At 38.4% G+C, this 17,808-nt stretch overlaps 1 protein-coding gene and 1 long non-coding RNA gene across 2 annotated transcripts; both read right to left on the bottom strand.

Annotated features, from left to right (window-relative positions):
• Nucleotides 1-414: 414 nt before the first annotated feature.
• On the bottom strand, nucleotides 415-7,063 carry scpp5 (secretory calcium-binding phosphoprotein 5). The gene is made up of 16 exons (XM_046843461.1): nucleotides 7,034-7,063; nucleotides 5,788-5,834; nucleotides 5,628-5,712; nucleotides 4,983-5,036; nucleotides 4,410-4,478; nucleotides 4,195-4,227; nucleotides 3,281-3,352; nucleotides 3,089-3,142; nucleotides 2,680-2,733; nucleotides 2,367-2,396; nucleotides 2,254-2,286; nucleotides 2,107-2,160; nucleotides 1,314-1,394; nucleotides 967-1,023; nucleotides 831-844; nucleotides 415-726 (listed from the first exon to the last, which is right to left on the bottom strand). The coding sequence occupies exons 3-15, from the start codon at nucleotides 5,679-5,681 to the stop codon at nucleotides 839-841; spliced, it is 651 nt and encodes a 216-aa protein (XP_046699417.1). The 5' UTR covers nucleotides 5,682-5,712; nucleotides 5,788-5,834; nucleotides 7,034-7,063; the 3' UTR covers nucleotides 415-726; nucleotides 831-838.
• A 2,178-nt stretch (nucleotides 7,064-9,241) lies between these two features.
• LOC124381655 lies at nucleotides 9,242-10,906 on the bottom strand. The gene is made up of 4 exons (XR_006924903.1): nucleotides 10,787-10,906; nucleotides 9,776-9,846; nucleotides 9,648-9,686; nucleotides 9,242-9,523 (listed from the first exon to the last, which is right to left on the bottom strand). It is a non-coding gene; the product is annotated as an uncharacterized LOC124381655 (long non-coding RNA).
• Between the last annotated feature and the right edge of the window lie 6,902 nt (nucleotides 10,907-17,808).

The raw sequence follows: 17,808 nt of genomic DNA, 5'->3' as shown, positions 1-17,808 counted from the left end.
TGAAGGTCTGATGCTTCGCTAGTGTTGGATAATAGATCGTTTCTTTGATGTAAAGAAGTTTGTGGTTTTGAGAAATGAAACGTGTCTCTGACGGGAGACGTGATTATGACAAACGTGTCCATACAGGTTACATTAAGAGCTACATTTAAAGGTTTTAGTGTAAAATATCAACATGTTTATTTTCTGTTGAAAAAATGTGTTTTCATTCTTAATATTGTTGCTGTTGGTTAGTTGGTGTAGAAATGAAGATCTTCCAGGTGAAAATTTTGCTGTAGATTGAGTTTATAAAGTAAATTAAACAGAATCCATGAATTATTCTGTGGAATAATGAGGACAAAACTTTTTCAGGTTGTTGTGTGTACTCGATGCTTTTATATTATGATTTTTAAGGCATAAAAAGAACAAACTCCAACATGAAAGCATATATTTTACTTTATTTAAAGAACTGAAACTCTATTCACACACATCCAACATCCATCAGAGACAAAGCGAAGTGTAGACGGGTGTTACATAATCAAACATACACCGTATTATGACTTTAAATGTGTTATGACAGTACATGATGGTCAGTTATATCTGAATTAGAATCAGGATTTTCTACAAAACTAACGTTTACTCGAGCTTCATTCATCAATGACTAAATACTATTACGTCAGCAAAATATCTCCAAGCTCTGCTTGGGTTGTAGGAACATCTCCCTCCTTCAGGATCTCAGCAGAAAAGCTCCTGGCATAAAAATAATAGGGACACAATAAGGTGTGGATTTTATCATTTCTAATTTTATATAGGTAATAAATAATGATTTAAAACATCACAACATGGCAACCCACCTTCCTCTTTATGGCTATGTAGGAACCAGAAAGAAAAAAAAAAGGGTCAGAGATATAATTTCTGAAATGGTTACACACACACACACACACACACACACACACACACACACACACACACACACAGTAAAGATAATACCTGGCCTGCCGGGACTTGTGGGTCGTGTTGAATCTGCTGCTGTTGAGGATCATTCGCCTGGCAGAAGCACACACAAGTTAAACATGTTTAAATATCTGACAACAGAAAATGAGAACTCCGTTCCCTAAGCGGATTAAAATGTCGGATGACGATGACGACGAGTTTTCGGGAAGAGCAAGTCATGAAACTAGAAGCGAAAGTTATAATGTGAACTATAGAGATGAATTAATAATCACACACTGACGCAATAAATCAAACGGAATCATGATCAAATCCCTGATTTATACACATACTGTATTTGTGTCCGATCTAATTCACGTGGCAAAACTGTAAGCTAGCGGTCGTACCGTGGGGGGCTGCTGCTGGGGGGCAGTTTGGGGTGGATAGTTGAAGACCAGGGGATCGTTGGCCTGAGGAGGAGCAGCCTGCTGGAAACACAAACAGAACCCAGTTTCAATCTTTATGTACTAATTCCACATATAAACATTATACATTCAAGATTATGTTTATATGTGAAAATTGTTCTTCTAATTCCCTCCACTCCTCTGGGAAGATGTTCCTCTAGATTTTGGATTTTGGACTTTTGTGTATATCAGCCACAGGGGTGTTGGTAAAGTCAGGTAGGTGAGAAGGTGAGGAGGCCTGGCGTGCAGTCAGCGTTTACATTCATCTCAAAGGTGTTCATTAGGATTTGAGCTCTATAGCAGGCTAAGATCTTCCTCTCCAAAATCATACACACAATTGTATAAGATGTGTTTGGATGAGCTGCATGAAATTTTCCATTCAGTTGAACAAGGAGACCCAAACATGTTCCAGCTCCATGAAGATCTGCTCGCTATGTATTGGAATGAAAGATCTCCTGCTATAGAGCTCCAACCCTAATTGTAATGAATGTGTGTGCTGAATGCACCCCATGCCTCCTCACTTCATCTCACCTACATCAATACTTGACTTTATTAACACACTTATGGCTGAATAGATCTGTGTGCCAAATCTAGTGGAACATCTCCCCAAAAGAGTGGAGCTTATTATTAAAGGAAATGGGTGTGAAATTAGATGCTCAAAAACATACCAACGCTTATGCTCTCATGCTCAGATGTCAGTTTTGTTCATGGAGTGTGTATATGTTGGGGGTCTTACCCTGGGTGGCTGCTGCTGAGGGCCAGTTTGTGTCGGATAACCAAAAGGGAAAATCTGTGAAATGTATGAGATTAAATATCAGAAACACAAAAAGCTTTGAGACTGAAACTTTTAAAAGCAGTTAATTATATACGTAGATCAGCTCACGTTGGGGATTTGCGGCATCACGTTTGGCAACACCTGAAAAACAACAGGAAATTATGATTTGATGTTCGTGACTAATGCATGCTGGGAAAAAATGCATTAGTGAAGAGTGTTACCTCGCCCTGTCTGTAGTTGTAGGGATAATACTAAAACATGCACACAAAAAAACACACTGTTAGAGCAGGACTTCTTTCTACACAACATTTCAGAGAAATATCTCCAACATCCCTGTAATTATTCATAATCAAACCCTGTGCTCACTTCCAGAGTGTATCATTATCACGTCTCCTGTCACTACACACTTATTACACACACTGATATCATGCTGAAAATGGAACGATGCAGTGTGTTTAGTGGAAATAAAAGCGTAAAACTACACAGGAACATCTGAAATATCTGTACAGGAAGTACAAGTGATGAATTACTTACGATTTCTATACTCTTTCTGCCAGGAGCCTTGGGGAGAGAGTACTTGATAAAAGCCTGGTGAAAGGAAACAGAGGGAAATGACTGGAATGACACTGAATAGACTTTCTGATTACTTTCTATTTATTTAAATCTGTCAACTCAGATGAAAGTCAGGTTGCCAGATTTACTTCACTGTTCTTCAAAACAATCAGGGGTTCAAAAAAAAGTAGGAAAAAAAAAGCGGCGGTTGTCCAAAGGCATCAGAAATCTAACGCTCTATATATAAAATCATAATTAAAATCTCGGTTATTTAATTTAAATAAAAGCCAGACGATGGAGAAAAAAAATCTGAAAGTGGTGAAATATCTGAAACTGGCAACCCTGATCAACTACTCAACTTCTCTATATATAAATACTCATTCATACTCACAGTTCCAGATCCTTGTCCTCCTGCTGCAGTTCCCTGGAAACCAGGATGAATGATCTGGAAAATAATTAATTATAATAAGAACAATAAAAATAAGAGGTGTAGATTCGAGTCAATATTCAGTTATGGAGAGAATTTTAGACGAAAGTATTTTGGACCATAAGTATAAAAAAACGTGAAATGAAGCGTGAAAACCTCGATGCTGATGGGAGCGTTAGGTCCAGGCTGAAGATGCGCTGGCAGGCCGGGAAACATGCTGCCCGTCCCCTACACACAACATGGTTACACAAGTAAATCATCATCTCACAACCATCAGATGTTGAGGTGTGGAAATGTTAAAGTGCAGCCTGGGTAAGGAACAGCAGCAGAACCCTAACCCTCACCCATTAACACATATTAGCTTCATCAAGCTAAAATATGGAGGCAGATGTTTCTCACATCTGATCCTGATCACCGAGTCTTCAGCCTCAAGGAACATTCTCTGCTAAATCACTAAAAACTAGCAGTTTAGCTCGAAAAAAGTACACATTTTTTATCAATTATAAAATGTTAACAAGCTAATTTACCAAAAAAAAAAAAAAAAAAAGCAGCTAATTTACCAGCTTTACATGTTTTCAAACAAATTCGCTAAACTCAGTTTTCTGTTGTTTTGATGAAGAATTGTATTTCTTGATTTTATTTATGTAATCCATTAATTTATTTATTTATTCATTCATTTATTATTTGTTACTACTGGTATTTTTTTGCATGGGAAGCTAATTTTATTAGATTTATTTTATTTATCTAATTTATTATTTATTTATTAGAGTTTTATCTCAACTGCATCAGAAAATAAAAATACTCATAGCATCGAGATTTGAAATGAGTAATTCAATTTTTGTTTATTATTAATAATAATTTCTTTTTCTTTTTTCTTTGAAAAACATTCTGTGATTACATTTTTTCGTTCTTTTAAATGGTTAATACCTTTTTTATGTCTATTTTTCTTTGTTTCCTTCTTTCTTTTATTACTTTTTAAGATTTTTTTTTAATCTTTTTTTTTAATATTAATATATATAAAAAATGTTTTAAGGATATCATAAGAAAGAAGTAATAAGTGATAAACTCACAGCTCCGGCTCCTTGTCCTCTTGGTGGAAGCAGCTGAACAAAACAAAGGAAAAGTGAGACACCAAGTGGAACTGAGGATCACCACCATGATGAAGATTAAACTCGAATGCAATCATTTCATCTCATCGTCTCATCGTGTTGTAGGTCTACACACTAACGTGTTGGGTTTTGTTATCGTTAATGTTTGGTGGGAAAAAGTACAAAAATAAACGTACAATCTCCATGCTGATGGGCGTGGTCACTCCAGCCTGGAGGTGTGACGGTGAGAACATGTCGTTCACAGCCTTCAAATAAATACATGGTGATTTTTATAGAAATGAATCTTTAATCATTTCAAATTATATTGAAGAAAGAATTCATATGAAACCTGCCCATATTTTATATGTGATTCAGAATAATGACTTTGGATTCATTTTTTTAATAATTCATTCTTTTCTAGTTAAATAGCTATGATATGTATCTACTGAACAACCTGCCCAGTCAAAATCCTATTGTACTGCTCTGGGATAAACAAGAAACTAGTGAAGAACATCTCAGGTTTTAAAAGAGGCCCAGCAAAGTGTTTCAGCTGAACGTTTGGAGATACAGAGTGTGTAAACCTGTTCTTCATTTCTTTTATGAATAAAAATAAAGAGGAACATCAGGACATTAAAGATTCGTTTGATCAAAGGAACTAAAGGAACATGCGTGTGTCTCTCAAAAAGATTTTCAGAAGGAACCTGGTCTGTGGTGTACAAAAGTTTGAAGACCTCTGATATATGCGTGTCATGTGACGTCATGCGGTGTACCTGATTGGCCATCTGGTTCCCATAATGCGGCAGGAAACTGTAGAAATTGGAGAGCTGTAAAACAACAAACGGCATTTTAGTATTTTATTCTGAACACTGAATTAAATATCTTCTGAATAAAGTCTTCTGTCTTCTTTTCCTTCTTCTTTTGAACGCTAACTTTTTGACATTTTTAACAGTTCTTGACTTCTTGGTGGGTCTGATCCGGCATTAGGGTTCTACTGAGGTTCTTATGGTTCTGTTTAGAGCCTGACACCACCATGTCTCTGTATCAGAAAGAGTTCTCCTCTTTTAAAGTGAATGGAGAACCTTCAGAGTTAGATAAGATCTACTAATCATCCAAACAACTGCTGAAGAACCAACAATGTTAAGATGTTGAGGAGATCAAACATAAATGTATCACACGTGTACTCAATAATCACAGTTGTGAAAAGTGAAAAGAAAAATTAAAGAATTCTTAAAGGAATATTGAAGGAAACTAAGCATTTCTTCTGAAGAGCATACGAGGAACCCTGTGGTGGAGATACGACTTAAGAATGTCAGTAAAAATAAACATTAGATAGTAAAATAAATCTGCCTACAAAACAGAAAGCCTAAGAAGTACTGAGTACAGGAGCGCAGTGAGGAGACAGAGCTTTGGTGTACCGGTGCAGCTGAAGCCGCTGAGATGAACGAGAAGCAGAACACGGCGCTCCACATGGTCTCGGAGGAACACAAGCAACACGACAACCTGCGAATATCAACCAGCTGTTAGCAAGCACATTTACCGAACATGACAGGAGAAGCATCATGCTGGGTTTCTTACCTGGTCCTGCAGAAGGAGATGAGGAAGGTCTGGAACTGAAGATGCTTCTGGATGGAGACGGAGAATGCAGAGCAGCTTTTATTGCTGCTCAGACTCTTACGTGTGATTGACTCACTTCTGAGCTCAGATAGTAATTTAGTAAATGATCAGTAGCCAGACACCGTGTGTGTGTGTGTGTGTGTGTGTGTGTGTGTGTAATATCAGGGGGCAGTTATGATTATGATGATAATACAGTAGGGAAGTGCAGACATCAGTGTAAACCTCACACACAGGTGATTATTTACCTCCTGCTGATTTTCACTGCATGTGAAATTTCTTCTTTTTATACTTTTTTTTTATTTGTTTAAAAATTCTGCAACTTTTATTTTAAACTTTACAACTTTTTAGATGCACGTTTTCAAACGTCACTTCCTCCTGTTTTTTTATATACATTTGCAAAACTTTTGCTATTAAAGAACATTTAGTTATTTATTTATTATTTGTTTGTTTATTTGTTTTTGTTTGTTTTGCACTCAGAATTGTGCAAAACAACACATCACAATCTTTGTTGAAAGATTTATGATCAAACTCTTGATGTCACCCAGATGAGGATGGGTTCCCCTTTTGAGTCTGGTTCCTCTCAAGGTTTCTTCCTCATAACATCTAAGGGAGTTTTTCCTGCCACAGTCACCACGGCTTGCTCATCAGGGACAAATGCACACCATTCACCATCACTGTTGATTTGTGTAAAGCTGCTTTGAGACAATGTCTGTTGTGAAAAGCGCTATACAAATAAACTTGACTTGACTTGACTTGACACACACACACACACACACACACACACACACCTACACACACACACACACACACACACACACCTACATATTTACATATAAACACAGAACTACATACATACATACATACACACACACACACACACACACACACACACACACACACACACACAAACATATAAAAATGCATTTATTTATTTGCTGGTTAGTTTGTTTTCCACTCGGTATTGTTTTTTTGCCACACCTACACATACATTCATATATACACACACTTACAAACATACACACATACACACAAACTTACACACACACATACACCCACATACATACATATATATACACACACCTACATGCACACATACATACATACATACATACATACATACATACATACATACATACCTACATATATACTGTACACACACACACACATCATGCATACCTACACCCATACACACACATACATACAGTACCTGTCCCTGGTTGTGTGTGTTGTCTCTGGAGGTGTGTATTCTGTCCCTGGTGGTGTGTATGTTGTCCCTGTTGGTGTGTGTGTTGTCCCTAGAGGTGTGTATGTTGTCCCTGCAGGTGTGTGTTATCTCTGGAGTCGTGTATGTTGTCTCTGGTGGTGTGTGTGTTGTTTCTGGAAGTGTTTATGTTGTCCCTGGTGGTGTGTGTGTTGTCTCTGGAAGTGTTTATATTGTCCCTGGTGGTGTGTGTGTTGTCTCTGGAGGTGTGTATGCTGTCCCTGGTGGTGTGTGTGTGTGTTGTCTCTGGAGGTGTGTATGTGTGTTGTCTCTGGAGGTGTGTGTGTTGTCTCTGGAGGTGTGTGTGTGTGTGTGTGTGTGTGTGTGTGTGTTGTCCCTGGATGTATGTGTGTTGTCTCTGGAGGTGTGTGTTGTCCCTGGTGGTGTGTGTTGTCCCTGGTGATGTGTTAGTGTTGTCCTTGATGGTGTGTGTGTGTGTGTGTGTGTGTGTGTGTGTGTGTGTGTTTGTGTGTGTTGTCCCTGATGGTGTGTGTGTTGTCCCTGATGGTGTGTGTTGTCGTCCCTGGTGTTGTCCCTGGTAGTCACTTTTGTACGTCGCTCTGGACAAGGGCGTCAGCTAAATGCTCCAAATGTAAATGTAAATGTGTTTATGTTGAAATCTGTGTGTTGTCCCTGGTGGTGCGTGTGTTGTGTGTGAGATGTCCCTATTAGTATTTGTAACATCCCAGGTTGTATGTGCGGCAGCCCTGGTGATTTGTGTGTCATATATGGTAAAGTGTGTGACGTTCATGATGGTGTGTGACATACTTAGTGGTGTGTGTGAGACACCTGAGAGTAAGATTTATGGATATTTACCTGGTTACTTTTACTTTAGTGAAACAAACACAGATCCCCACACACACACACACACACACACACACACACACACACACACACACACACACACACACACACACACACACACACACACACACACACACACACACACACACACACCTTGAAAGTGAAAATAACTGTACATTAATGTTTATCCTGTTCCTCACACCATAATTATTTAAAACCTCAAACACTCCTAACGAATATGTGACAACAATGTGGATGGAGCTTAATGTTACATGTGTGTGTCTGTCTGTGTGTGTGTGTGTGTGTGTCTGTGTGTGTGTGTGTGTGTGTGTGTGTTTATGTGGAAGGAAAACAGAATGTGTTTGTGTGCTCATGGACAGGTGACTGAACAGTGTGTGTGTGTGTGTGTGTGTGTGTGTGTGTGTGTGTGTGTGTGCTTATGGACAGGTGACTCAGCAGTGTGTGTACGTGTGTGTAACTGTGTGTGTGTGTGTGTGCGTGTGTGCTCATGGACAGGTGACTCAGCAGTGTGTGTACGTGTGCATGTGTGTGTGTGTGTGTGTGTGTGTGTGTGCTTTTGTGTGTGTCTGTCACACCCAGGGAAATCCAAAATCTCTAAATTACATACACACCCTGTTTCTGCACACACACACACACACACACACACACACACACACACACACACACGACGTGCGGCACCTGTTACAGAGACGTGTTATTAAATCAGCAGTGTGTTGATGCTGAATGAATGAAATTTATTGATGATATAAAAGTGCACAAGTACAAACTGATGTTTCTGTTTACATACAGCAAAAACTCTGAGCTCACAACCGAAACACACACACACGCACACACACACACACACACACACACACACACACACACACACAGTGATAAAAGGAACACATTAAAAGGGTCAGTAAGACTACACTGAGGAGTGATGTCAAAAATTTCATCCAGTTTTTCTGTAAATGAAGTTCTACTTTAAGTTCTTCTCCTCTATTAGTTCCTCCCGTTCCTCTTTTAAATCTCTGTTTAATACTTTATCGTTAGGGTTTTTTTTTTACGTTTCACACGCACAGGCACACACACACACACACACACACACACACACACACACAGATAATGGATCTAACTTGTGTTTTGGGGATTGGGATTGTTCTGGAACTGTTGAATGAAAAAAATACAGAAGAATACAGAGGACTTGTGGTTTCCATGGAAACACAATAAAACCCATTTAGAGAAAAATGGTTTTAAATCCAGAACCCAAAAATAATCAAATAAAATTGCTATATTGATATTTTTACTATATATTGTACTCTAGTAGGACACAAATAGAAAGATTGACCCCTGGAGGTTCTGAAGTCTTCAGGCTTCCACACTTCCTCATCGTATCGTCTGCATTTGTCCCTAAATAATGTGGTTTGATCTTCTTGACTATGAGCTCAGAGTTTTTCCCTGTGATGGGTTCAGGACAGACCCGAGGCCAGGCAGGTATTAGCCGCTGTCTCCACGGTTTCCGTTGGTAACAGGGGGTATGGGTCCGGGTCCGGGGGCGGGGCCTGGAGCAGGGATGAGGCCAGGAATGATCCACGGGAAGAGTTTCCACAGGAAGTCGTTCCCGGTCGGCTGCTGTACAGGGTAATAATGGAAATAAATCCTCTGGAGGAAAAGAAACACTCCATTCACACGCTACTCTCTACATTATACATCAATAATCAGAATCATGTGATGGATCTTGAGTGAAGAAGTTCACCTCATCGCTGTAGGACGATTTCCGCCCGTGGTGTGAAGCCTACAGTGAAGATCAGGAACAACTTTACACTCTTTTCTTTATTTCTGTGTTTGAGGTTTGTGTGTAGAAGTGAACATGTCGGTACTCACAGCTCCAGAGAACATCAGACACATGATGAGGAACATGGAGAACATCCTGGGGTCCTCTGAGTGCTGATTATCTTAAAGACAAAAATAAACAGTTTACAGTTAATTTAGTTTAATCATTTCTTATTAAAATTTTATGATGAGTTATAATTCATTCAATTAATTCAAATATACAATAATCGAATAAAGATTTGACAAACACATTCACACTTAGTGATCACCAAGAAAACACAAATAAATATAAATAAATATAAATAAATAAATACATACACAAACAAAAAGGTGTAATAATTAATCATTAAAAAAAGTTAATTAAATAACTAATGAAAGAAAGAAAAAACAAAGAGAAATAAAGAGTTTAATATAGTTTGGTTATGGTTATAAATAATAAAAAATGTAAATATTAAATATATAAACATTAGCTCGTTATATTGATGTGGTACTAATAAATCATCACAATAAAGAAATTTAATTAAATGAAAAAGATAAATAAATAAATAAATAAATAAATAAATAAATAAATAAGAATAAACACTGGGGAAAATGGTATAAATTAACATCACAGACGGTAAAACCGGAAAATTAAATTGTTTAAAACATTTTTGAGTGCAGTAATAAACAAGCGGTTCTTAAATGTTAATTTAGAGAGAATCCCGGCTTCGGAAACACCACGGTGTGGCTTTGTTTTGAGGAATAAAACAGGAGTTTTATTATAGTACATGATGTAAATAATGTAGTTTACTTCAATCAGGTAGTGTGTAATAAATCAATAAATCAAATAAATTAAAGGTAAATTACGTGTAGATTTTTTAGCAGGACATATTTCAGTACAGAGCTTCTGCTACACACACTGCTGTAATATTCAGTAAAACAGTTTCATAAAATAATATTTAGCAATAATATTAATAAAATATATAAAATCTGTCTTTTATATTAGAAATGTTAAAAAACTCAGAGAAAACTCCCAAAGCCCCAAACATGATCAATAAAATAGAACTGATATTGACGACTTACATGAATCTGAAGGAAAATTGGAGTCTCAGGACTGTAGCTAATGAAATTGAGTGGAAAGTGTGATGTGTGAGATTTCTGTCGATGCTCTACAGGAACCTCCACCCTCACACAGACTAATCCCCCGACAGCCAAACACCACGAGTGTCACAATGTTCGGAAGCTTTAACGATCATTTCACAAGACGAGGTTCAACTCGAAGTGCACTTTAATCTCCACATGATGGACTTTAATCCTTAAACACGGACTGCACAGGATTATTATTCCCTCCTTACACACACACACACACACACACACACACACACACACACACACAGATTTATCACACATTAGATTTATCTTTAACTGATATAATATAAAAAATGTGTACAATATAAGATATAGAATTATATAAAATAAACATGTATCATCTGTATTTAAAATTAAAACCTATTTTTTCATATTTAGAAATATGCTTAAAAATATTTTAACCCTGAATCTAAAAACCAAAAACTGCATTTACCCTGAAGATGATGAAACACTGGAATTGTTTAAAACAAATCATTATTGCCACATTAGTAGCATCGACCATGTTGGCAAAAGTATGTGGACACCTGATCATAAGTCTTTTTGAACATCCCACATTTACTCCTATAATAAGCTTCACTCTTCTCGGAAGACGTTCCACTAGATTTTGTAAAGATTTGTGTGAGATTCATTCCTCCACAAGGATGTGTGTTAGTAAAGTCATGTACTGATGTAGCTGAGGTGAAGTGAGGAGGCCTGGGGTGCATTCGGCGTTCACATTCATCCCTACAGGGTTGGAGCTCTATAGTGGGAGATCTACACATTTCCAACTCATGGAAAGCAGATCTTCGGGGTCAGAGCTGGAGAAGGTTTGAGTCTCCTAGTTGAAGTGCAGGGATATTTTCATTCTAAAGATGTCCTGTACAGTTGTGTGTACATGTTTGCGGTAACAGTTTGGAAAAGAACGAACATATAAACTATAAACACAGTGAAAATCTTTCTTTGCAAATCTCAGTGTTAGGAAGCTGAGGGTCAGAGTGCAGGATCAGCCAAAAGCAACAGCAAGGATCTTGCTCAAGGGCTCAGCAGGGGCAGCTTGGCACTGCTGGGACTTGACCTTCTGACCTTCTGATCAGTAACCCAAAACCTTAACCATTTAGTTGCCACTCCAGAACCTCATATGGCTGGAAAAGTCAGGTGTCCCAATACTTTTTGCCCGTAGTAGTATGTATTTGTTAAAGATTTGTATTCAGTCTATAAAAATGATTTTTATATCTAATTATAATTGAATTATATATACAGTGAGGAAAATAAGTATTTGAACACCCTGTTATTTTGCAAGTTCTCCCACTTAGAAATCATGAAATTGTCTGAAATTGTCATCGTAGGTGCATGTCCACTGTGAGAGACATAATCTAAAAAAAAATCCAGAAATCACAATATATGATTTTTAAACTATTTATTTGTATGATACAGCTGCAAATAAGTATTTGAACACCTGAGAAAGTCAATGTTAATATTTGGTACAGTAGCCTTTGTTTGCAATTACAGAGGTCAAACGTTTCCTGTAGTTTTTCACCAGGTTTGCACACACTGCAGGAGGGATTTTGGCCCACTCCTCCACACAGATCTTCTCTAGATCAGTCAGGTTTCTGGCCTGTCGCTGAGAAACACGGAGTTTGAGCTCCCTCCAAGGTTCTCTATTGGGTTTAGGTCTGGAGACTGGCTAGGCCACGCCAGAACCTTGATATGCTTCTTACAGAGCCACTCCTTGGTTATCCTGGCTGTGTGCTTGGTCATTGTCATGTTGGAAGACCCAGCCTCGACCCATCTTCAATGCTCTAACTGAGGGAAGGAGGTTGTTCCCCAAAATCTCGCAACACATGGCCCCGGTCATCCTCTCCTTAATACAGTGCAGTCGCCCTGTCCCATGTGCAGAAAAACACCCCCAAAGCACGATGCTACCACCCCCATGCTTCACAGTAGGGATGGTGTTCTTGGGATGGTACTCATCATTCTTCTTCCTCCAAACACGTTTAGTGGAATTATGACCCAAAAGTTCTATTTTGGTCTCATCTGACCACATGACTTTCTCCCATGACTCCTCTGGATCATCCAAATGGTCATTGGCAAACTTAAGACGTGCCTGGACATGTGCTGGTTTAAGCAGGGGAACCTTCCGTGCCATGCATGATTTCAAACCATGACGTCTTAGTGTATTACCAACAGTAACCTTGGAAACGGTGGTCCCAGCTCTTTTCAGGTCATTGACCAGCTCCTCCCGTGTAGTTCTGAGCTGATTTCTCACCTTCCTTAGGATCATTGAGACCCCACGGTGAGATCTTGCATGGAGCCCCAGTCCGAGGAGATTGACAGTCATGTTTAGCTTCTTCCATTTTCTAATGATTGCTCCAACAGTGGACCTTTTTTCACCAAGCTGCTTGGCAATTTCCCCGTAGCCCTTTCCAGCCTTGTGGAGGTGTACAATTTTGTCTCTAGTGTCTTTGGACAGCTCTTTGGTCTTGGCCATGTTAGTAGTTGGATTCTCACTGATTGTATGGGGTGGACAGGTGTCTTTATGCAGCTAATGACCTCAAACAGGTGCATCTAATTTAGGATAATAAATGTAGTGGAGGTGGACATTTTAAAGGCAGACTAACAGGTCTTTGAGGGTCAGAATTCTAGCTGATAGACAGGTGTTCAAATACTTATTTGCAGCTGTATCATACAAATAAATAGTTTAATAATCATATATTGTGATCATATAGTGTGGATTTTTTTTTTTATGTCTCTCACAGTGGACATGCACCTACGATAACAATTTCAGACCCCTCCATGATTTCTAAGTGGGAGAACTTGCAAAATTGTAGGGTGTTCAAATACTTATTTTACTCATTGTATATATATATATATATATATATATATATATATATATATATATATATATATATATATATATACCAGGCATAACAAACTATATAAAGAAAGACTGCTATAAAACTACTAAATATGGTAAATAAATAAACAGTGAAACATCTGGAGCTCCTGGATATCGCTGATATATTGCAGTGTGAACAGAACTGATTGTACTGATCACATGATCCAGTGAACACTTTGACTTCCGCATTCATTCACATAGAAAAGCACTTGATGCAGCACAGACGGCTCTTTTTTTTCTGTCACGCTCTTTTAATATTCTACATTAAATAAAGAAATAGTTTTTAGTACTTTTAACAGCGGCATGGTGTAAAAAACACTCCAAAAACCAAAATATCACACGCAGATCAGCAGAATCTCTCTTTATTTGTAATAATAATCAGACAGAACATGAAGGGTAAATAACAGAGAGCTTATTTGACTTATTGGCTTTATTTTGTTTTCGGGGGAGTGGCGGGAGGGGCAGGAGCCGGGGCAGGTGGAGTGAGCAGGCGAGCTAACAGCAGTGTGTACAGAATGTTCTGCATGCTGTTGGAGCCGCCGGGGTTCATGTTGTATGGGATGAAGGACGGCATGTACTGTCCTCCTCCTCTATAGGACTGGAAACACAGATATTTACACAGTTAGTACTTTTCTTTCAATGAAATAAACTTTATTCGATCTGCTTTGTTTACTAACCTCGCCGCTGGACGAGCGCTTCTCCCGTTCGTGCTCATCTTCAACCTGCGGAAACGGAACAGAAATCTGAGCAGGAGCTCGAAAACAGAAGCATTGATGTGAAGGTCAGTACTTACAGGAACAGCACAGGCGAGTGCGATGAAGCACACAGCAACGAACACCAACGCGATCTTCATGATGGTCCTGGGATCTGGCTGGGAAATGAAAAGAAAAACGTTACAAAATGTCACACAAACGGTCAAAGACGATGTTGTGGATGATGGTCCTCACCTCCTGAAGCTGGAAGATGTGTGTATTTAGAATGGTACGATACCTCAACATACCTCTGCTCTCCATATTTTATACCATTTTTCCGGCTGCAGTTGACCAATCAGAAGCGACTCCTGAGAGGTGATTCAGCTCTTTCAGCAAGATACATTTTTTTGGTGCCGTTTGGAAACGTGGTGTGATTCACCCAATTTCACACGGTTTTCCTCCACGTGTGTCACGGCCTCATTGTGAAACTTGTTGAAAATACTGTAATCTCACAGGACGTTGGGACAGATGTTTACAGGAGTGCTGGTGTTTAGAAATAAACATATTAATTTAGAGCAACAAAAACAACAAGGTATTGGGAAACCTGACCATATATCCATATGTGGTTCTTCTCCAAACTGTTAAAGTTACACACTCGTATCAGACGTCTTTGGATACTGGATCTTGAAATTTTCCCTTTACTTGAACTAGAAGATACAAACCAGTTCCAGCTCTATAGCATCTACATATCATGGGCTGGAGTAGAAGATGTTCTGATATTGAACACTGACTTCAACCCTATTAAACACTAGGACACATTAGAATGCTGGAATTATTGAATTCCATAGAATTGGAAGCACATTACAAAATCTAGTGGAACATCTTCTCAGAAGAGTGGAAGTCATTATAACAGCAAATGTGGACTGGGATGTTCAAAAAGCAGATCTTCTGCTCAGGTGTCTACAAAATTTTGTCTGTATAGCGTATTATTTATATGATATGGTGACTGAACATCCAATTCCAGAATTCTGGGCCACCGTTAATTATCTTGTCCTGCTTTTAGAGCTGGAACAGCATCCGTTCTTCTCGATTGGTTCTCCACAGGAGGAGATTGTGTTTGGGAATTTGTGCTTTTCAGGGAAAAAAATTAAACAATAAATTAAAGTAAATAAAAAAAGACAAACGAATAAACAAACAAACAAACAAACAAACAAATAAATAAATGAATAAATAAGAAAAAACACTGGGGAAAATAGTATAATTCAATATCACAGACGCAAAAAAATTGTTTAAAACTTATTTTTGAGTGCAGTAATAAACAAGTGGTTTCAAAAATGTTAATTTAGAGAGAATCCGGGCTTCGGAAACATCTCGTTGTGGCTTTGTTTTGAGGAATGACATCACAGACGACATTCGTTTCAGCAAACTGCATTGTATAAACAGGAGTTTTATTATAGTACATGATGTAAATAATGTAGTTTACATCAATAATGCAGTGTGTAATAAATCAATAAATAAAATAAATTGAAGGTAAATTACGTGTAGATTTTTTTAGCAGGACATATTTCAGTACAGAGCTTCTGCTACACACACTGCTGTAATATTCAGTAAAACAGTTTCATAAAATAATATTTAGTAATAATATTAATAAAATATATAAAATCTGTCTTTTATATTAGAAATATTAAAAACTGTCAGGAAGCTCCCTGCTTTTTCTCCCTTGCGTGCCCCGCCCGCACGGAGCTCATCACCGGTGTAGTGATTACACACACCTGACTCTCGTTTGGCACTCATCACCAACTCCTATATAAACCAATCACTTCCACACTCACACCGTGTGTTAACCCAGTAACCCAGAACTTTAACCATTTAGATGCCACTCCAGAACCTAAACTGGCTGGAAAAGTCAGGTGCCCCAATACTTTTGCCGAATTGTATTATGTTTTTGTTAAAGATTTGTTTTCAGTCTATAAAAATGATTTTATATCTAATTATAATTGAATATATGTATATACCAGGCATAATAAACTATATAAAGAAACACTGCTATAAAACCACTAAATATGGTAAATAAATGAACACTAACACATCTGGAGCTCCTGGATATCGCTGATATATTGCAGTGTGAACAGAACTCATTGTACTGATCAGTCGCCATGGCTTGCTCATCAGGGATAGATGCACACCATTCACCCTGACTGTTGATTTCTGTAAAGCTGCTTTGAGACAATGTCTGTTGTGAAAAGCGCTATAGAAATAAACTTGACTTGACTTGACTGATCACATGATCCAGTGAACACTTTGACTTCCGCATTCATTCACATAGAAAAGCACTTGATGCAGCACAGACGGCTCTTTTTTTTCTGTCATTCTCTTTTAATATTCTACATTAAATAAAGAAATAGTTTTTTGTACTTTGAACAGCGGCGTGGTGTAAAAAACACTCCAAAAAACCAAAATATCACACGCAGATCATCAGAATCTCTCTTTATTTGTAATAATAATCAGACAGAACATGAAGGGTAAATAACAGAGAGCTTATTTGACTTATTGGCTTTATTTTGTTTTCGGGGGAGTGGCGGGAGGGGCAGGAGCCGGGGCAGGTGGAGTGAGCAGGCGAGCTAACAGCAGTGTGTACAGAATGTTCTGCATGCTGTTGGAGCCGCCGGGGTTCATGTTGTATGGGATGAAGGACGGCATGTACTGTCCTCCTCCTCTATAGGACTGGAAACACAGATATTTACACAGTTAGTACTTTTCTTTCAATGAAATAATGAATATCTGCTTTGTTTACTAACCTCTTCGCTGGATGAGCGCTTCTCCCGTTCGTGCTCATCTTCAACCTGCGGAAACGGAACAGAAATCTGAGCAGCAGCTCGAAAACAGAAGCATTGATGTGAAGGTCAGTACTTACAGGAACAGCACAGGCGAGTGCGATGAAGCACACAGCAACAAACATCAACGTGATCTTCATGATGGTCCTGGGATCTGGCTGGGAAATGAAAAGAAAAACGTTACAAAATGTCACACAAACGGTCAAAGACGATGTTGTGGATGATGGTCCTCACCTCCTGAAGCTGGAAGACGTGTGTATTCAGAATGGTACGATACCTCAGCATACCTCTGCTCTCCATATTTTATACAATTTTTCGGCTGCAGTTGACCAATCAGAAGCGACTCCTGAGAGGTAATTAAGCTCTTTCAGCAAGATACATTTTTTTGGTGCCGTTTGGAAACGTGGTGTGATTCACCCAATTTCACACGGTTTTCCTCCACGTGTGCCACGGCCTCATTGTGAAACTTGTTGAAAATACTGTAATCTCACAGGACGTTGGGACAGATGTTTACAGGAGTGCTGAGGTTTAGAAATAAACATTAATTTAGAGCAA

This window comes from Silurus meridionalis, chromosome 28 (genome assembly GCF_014805685.1).
Source record: "Silurus meridionalis isolate SWU-2019-XX chromosome 28, ASM1480568v1, whole genome shotgun sequence".
Classification (NCBI taxonomy): domain Eukaryota; kingdom Metazoa; phylum Chordata; class Actinopteri; order Siluriformes; family Siluridae; genus Silurus; species Silurus meridionalis.
The sequence above is the reverse complement of the archived record's forward strand: the minus strand, read 5'-3'. Positions and strand labels throughout refer to the sequence as shown.

Bases quoted from the DNA above. Each gene is read 5' to 3' on its own strand.
- scpp5 (XM_046843461.1), bottom strand. From the start codon at position 5,681: ATGTGGAGCGCCGTGTTCTGCTTCTCGTTCATCTCAGCGGCTTCAGCT. The intron at 2,287-2,366 runs GTAACACTCTTC...GTTGTTTTTCAG, and splicing joins ACAACTACAGACAGGGCGAG to GTGTTGCCAAACGTGATGCC. The intron at 1,024-1,313 runs GTACGACCGCTA...TGCTTCTGCCAG, and splicing joins CCCAGCAGCAGCCCCCCACG to GCGAATGATCCTCAACAGCA.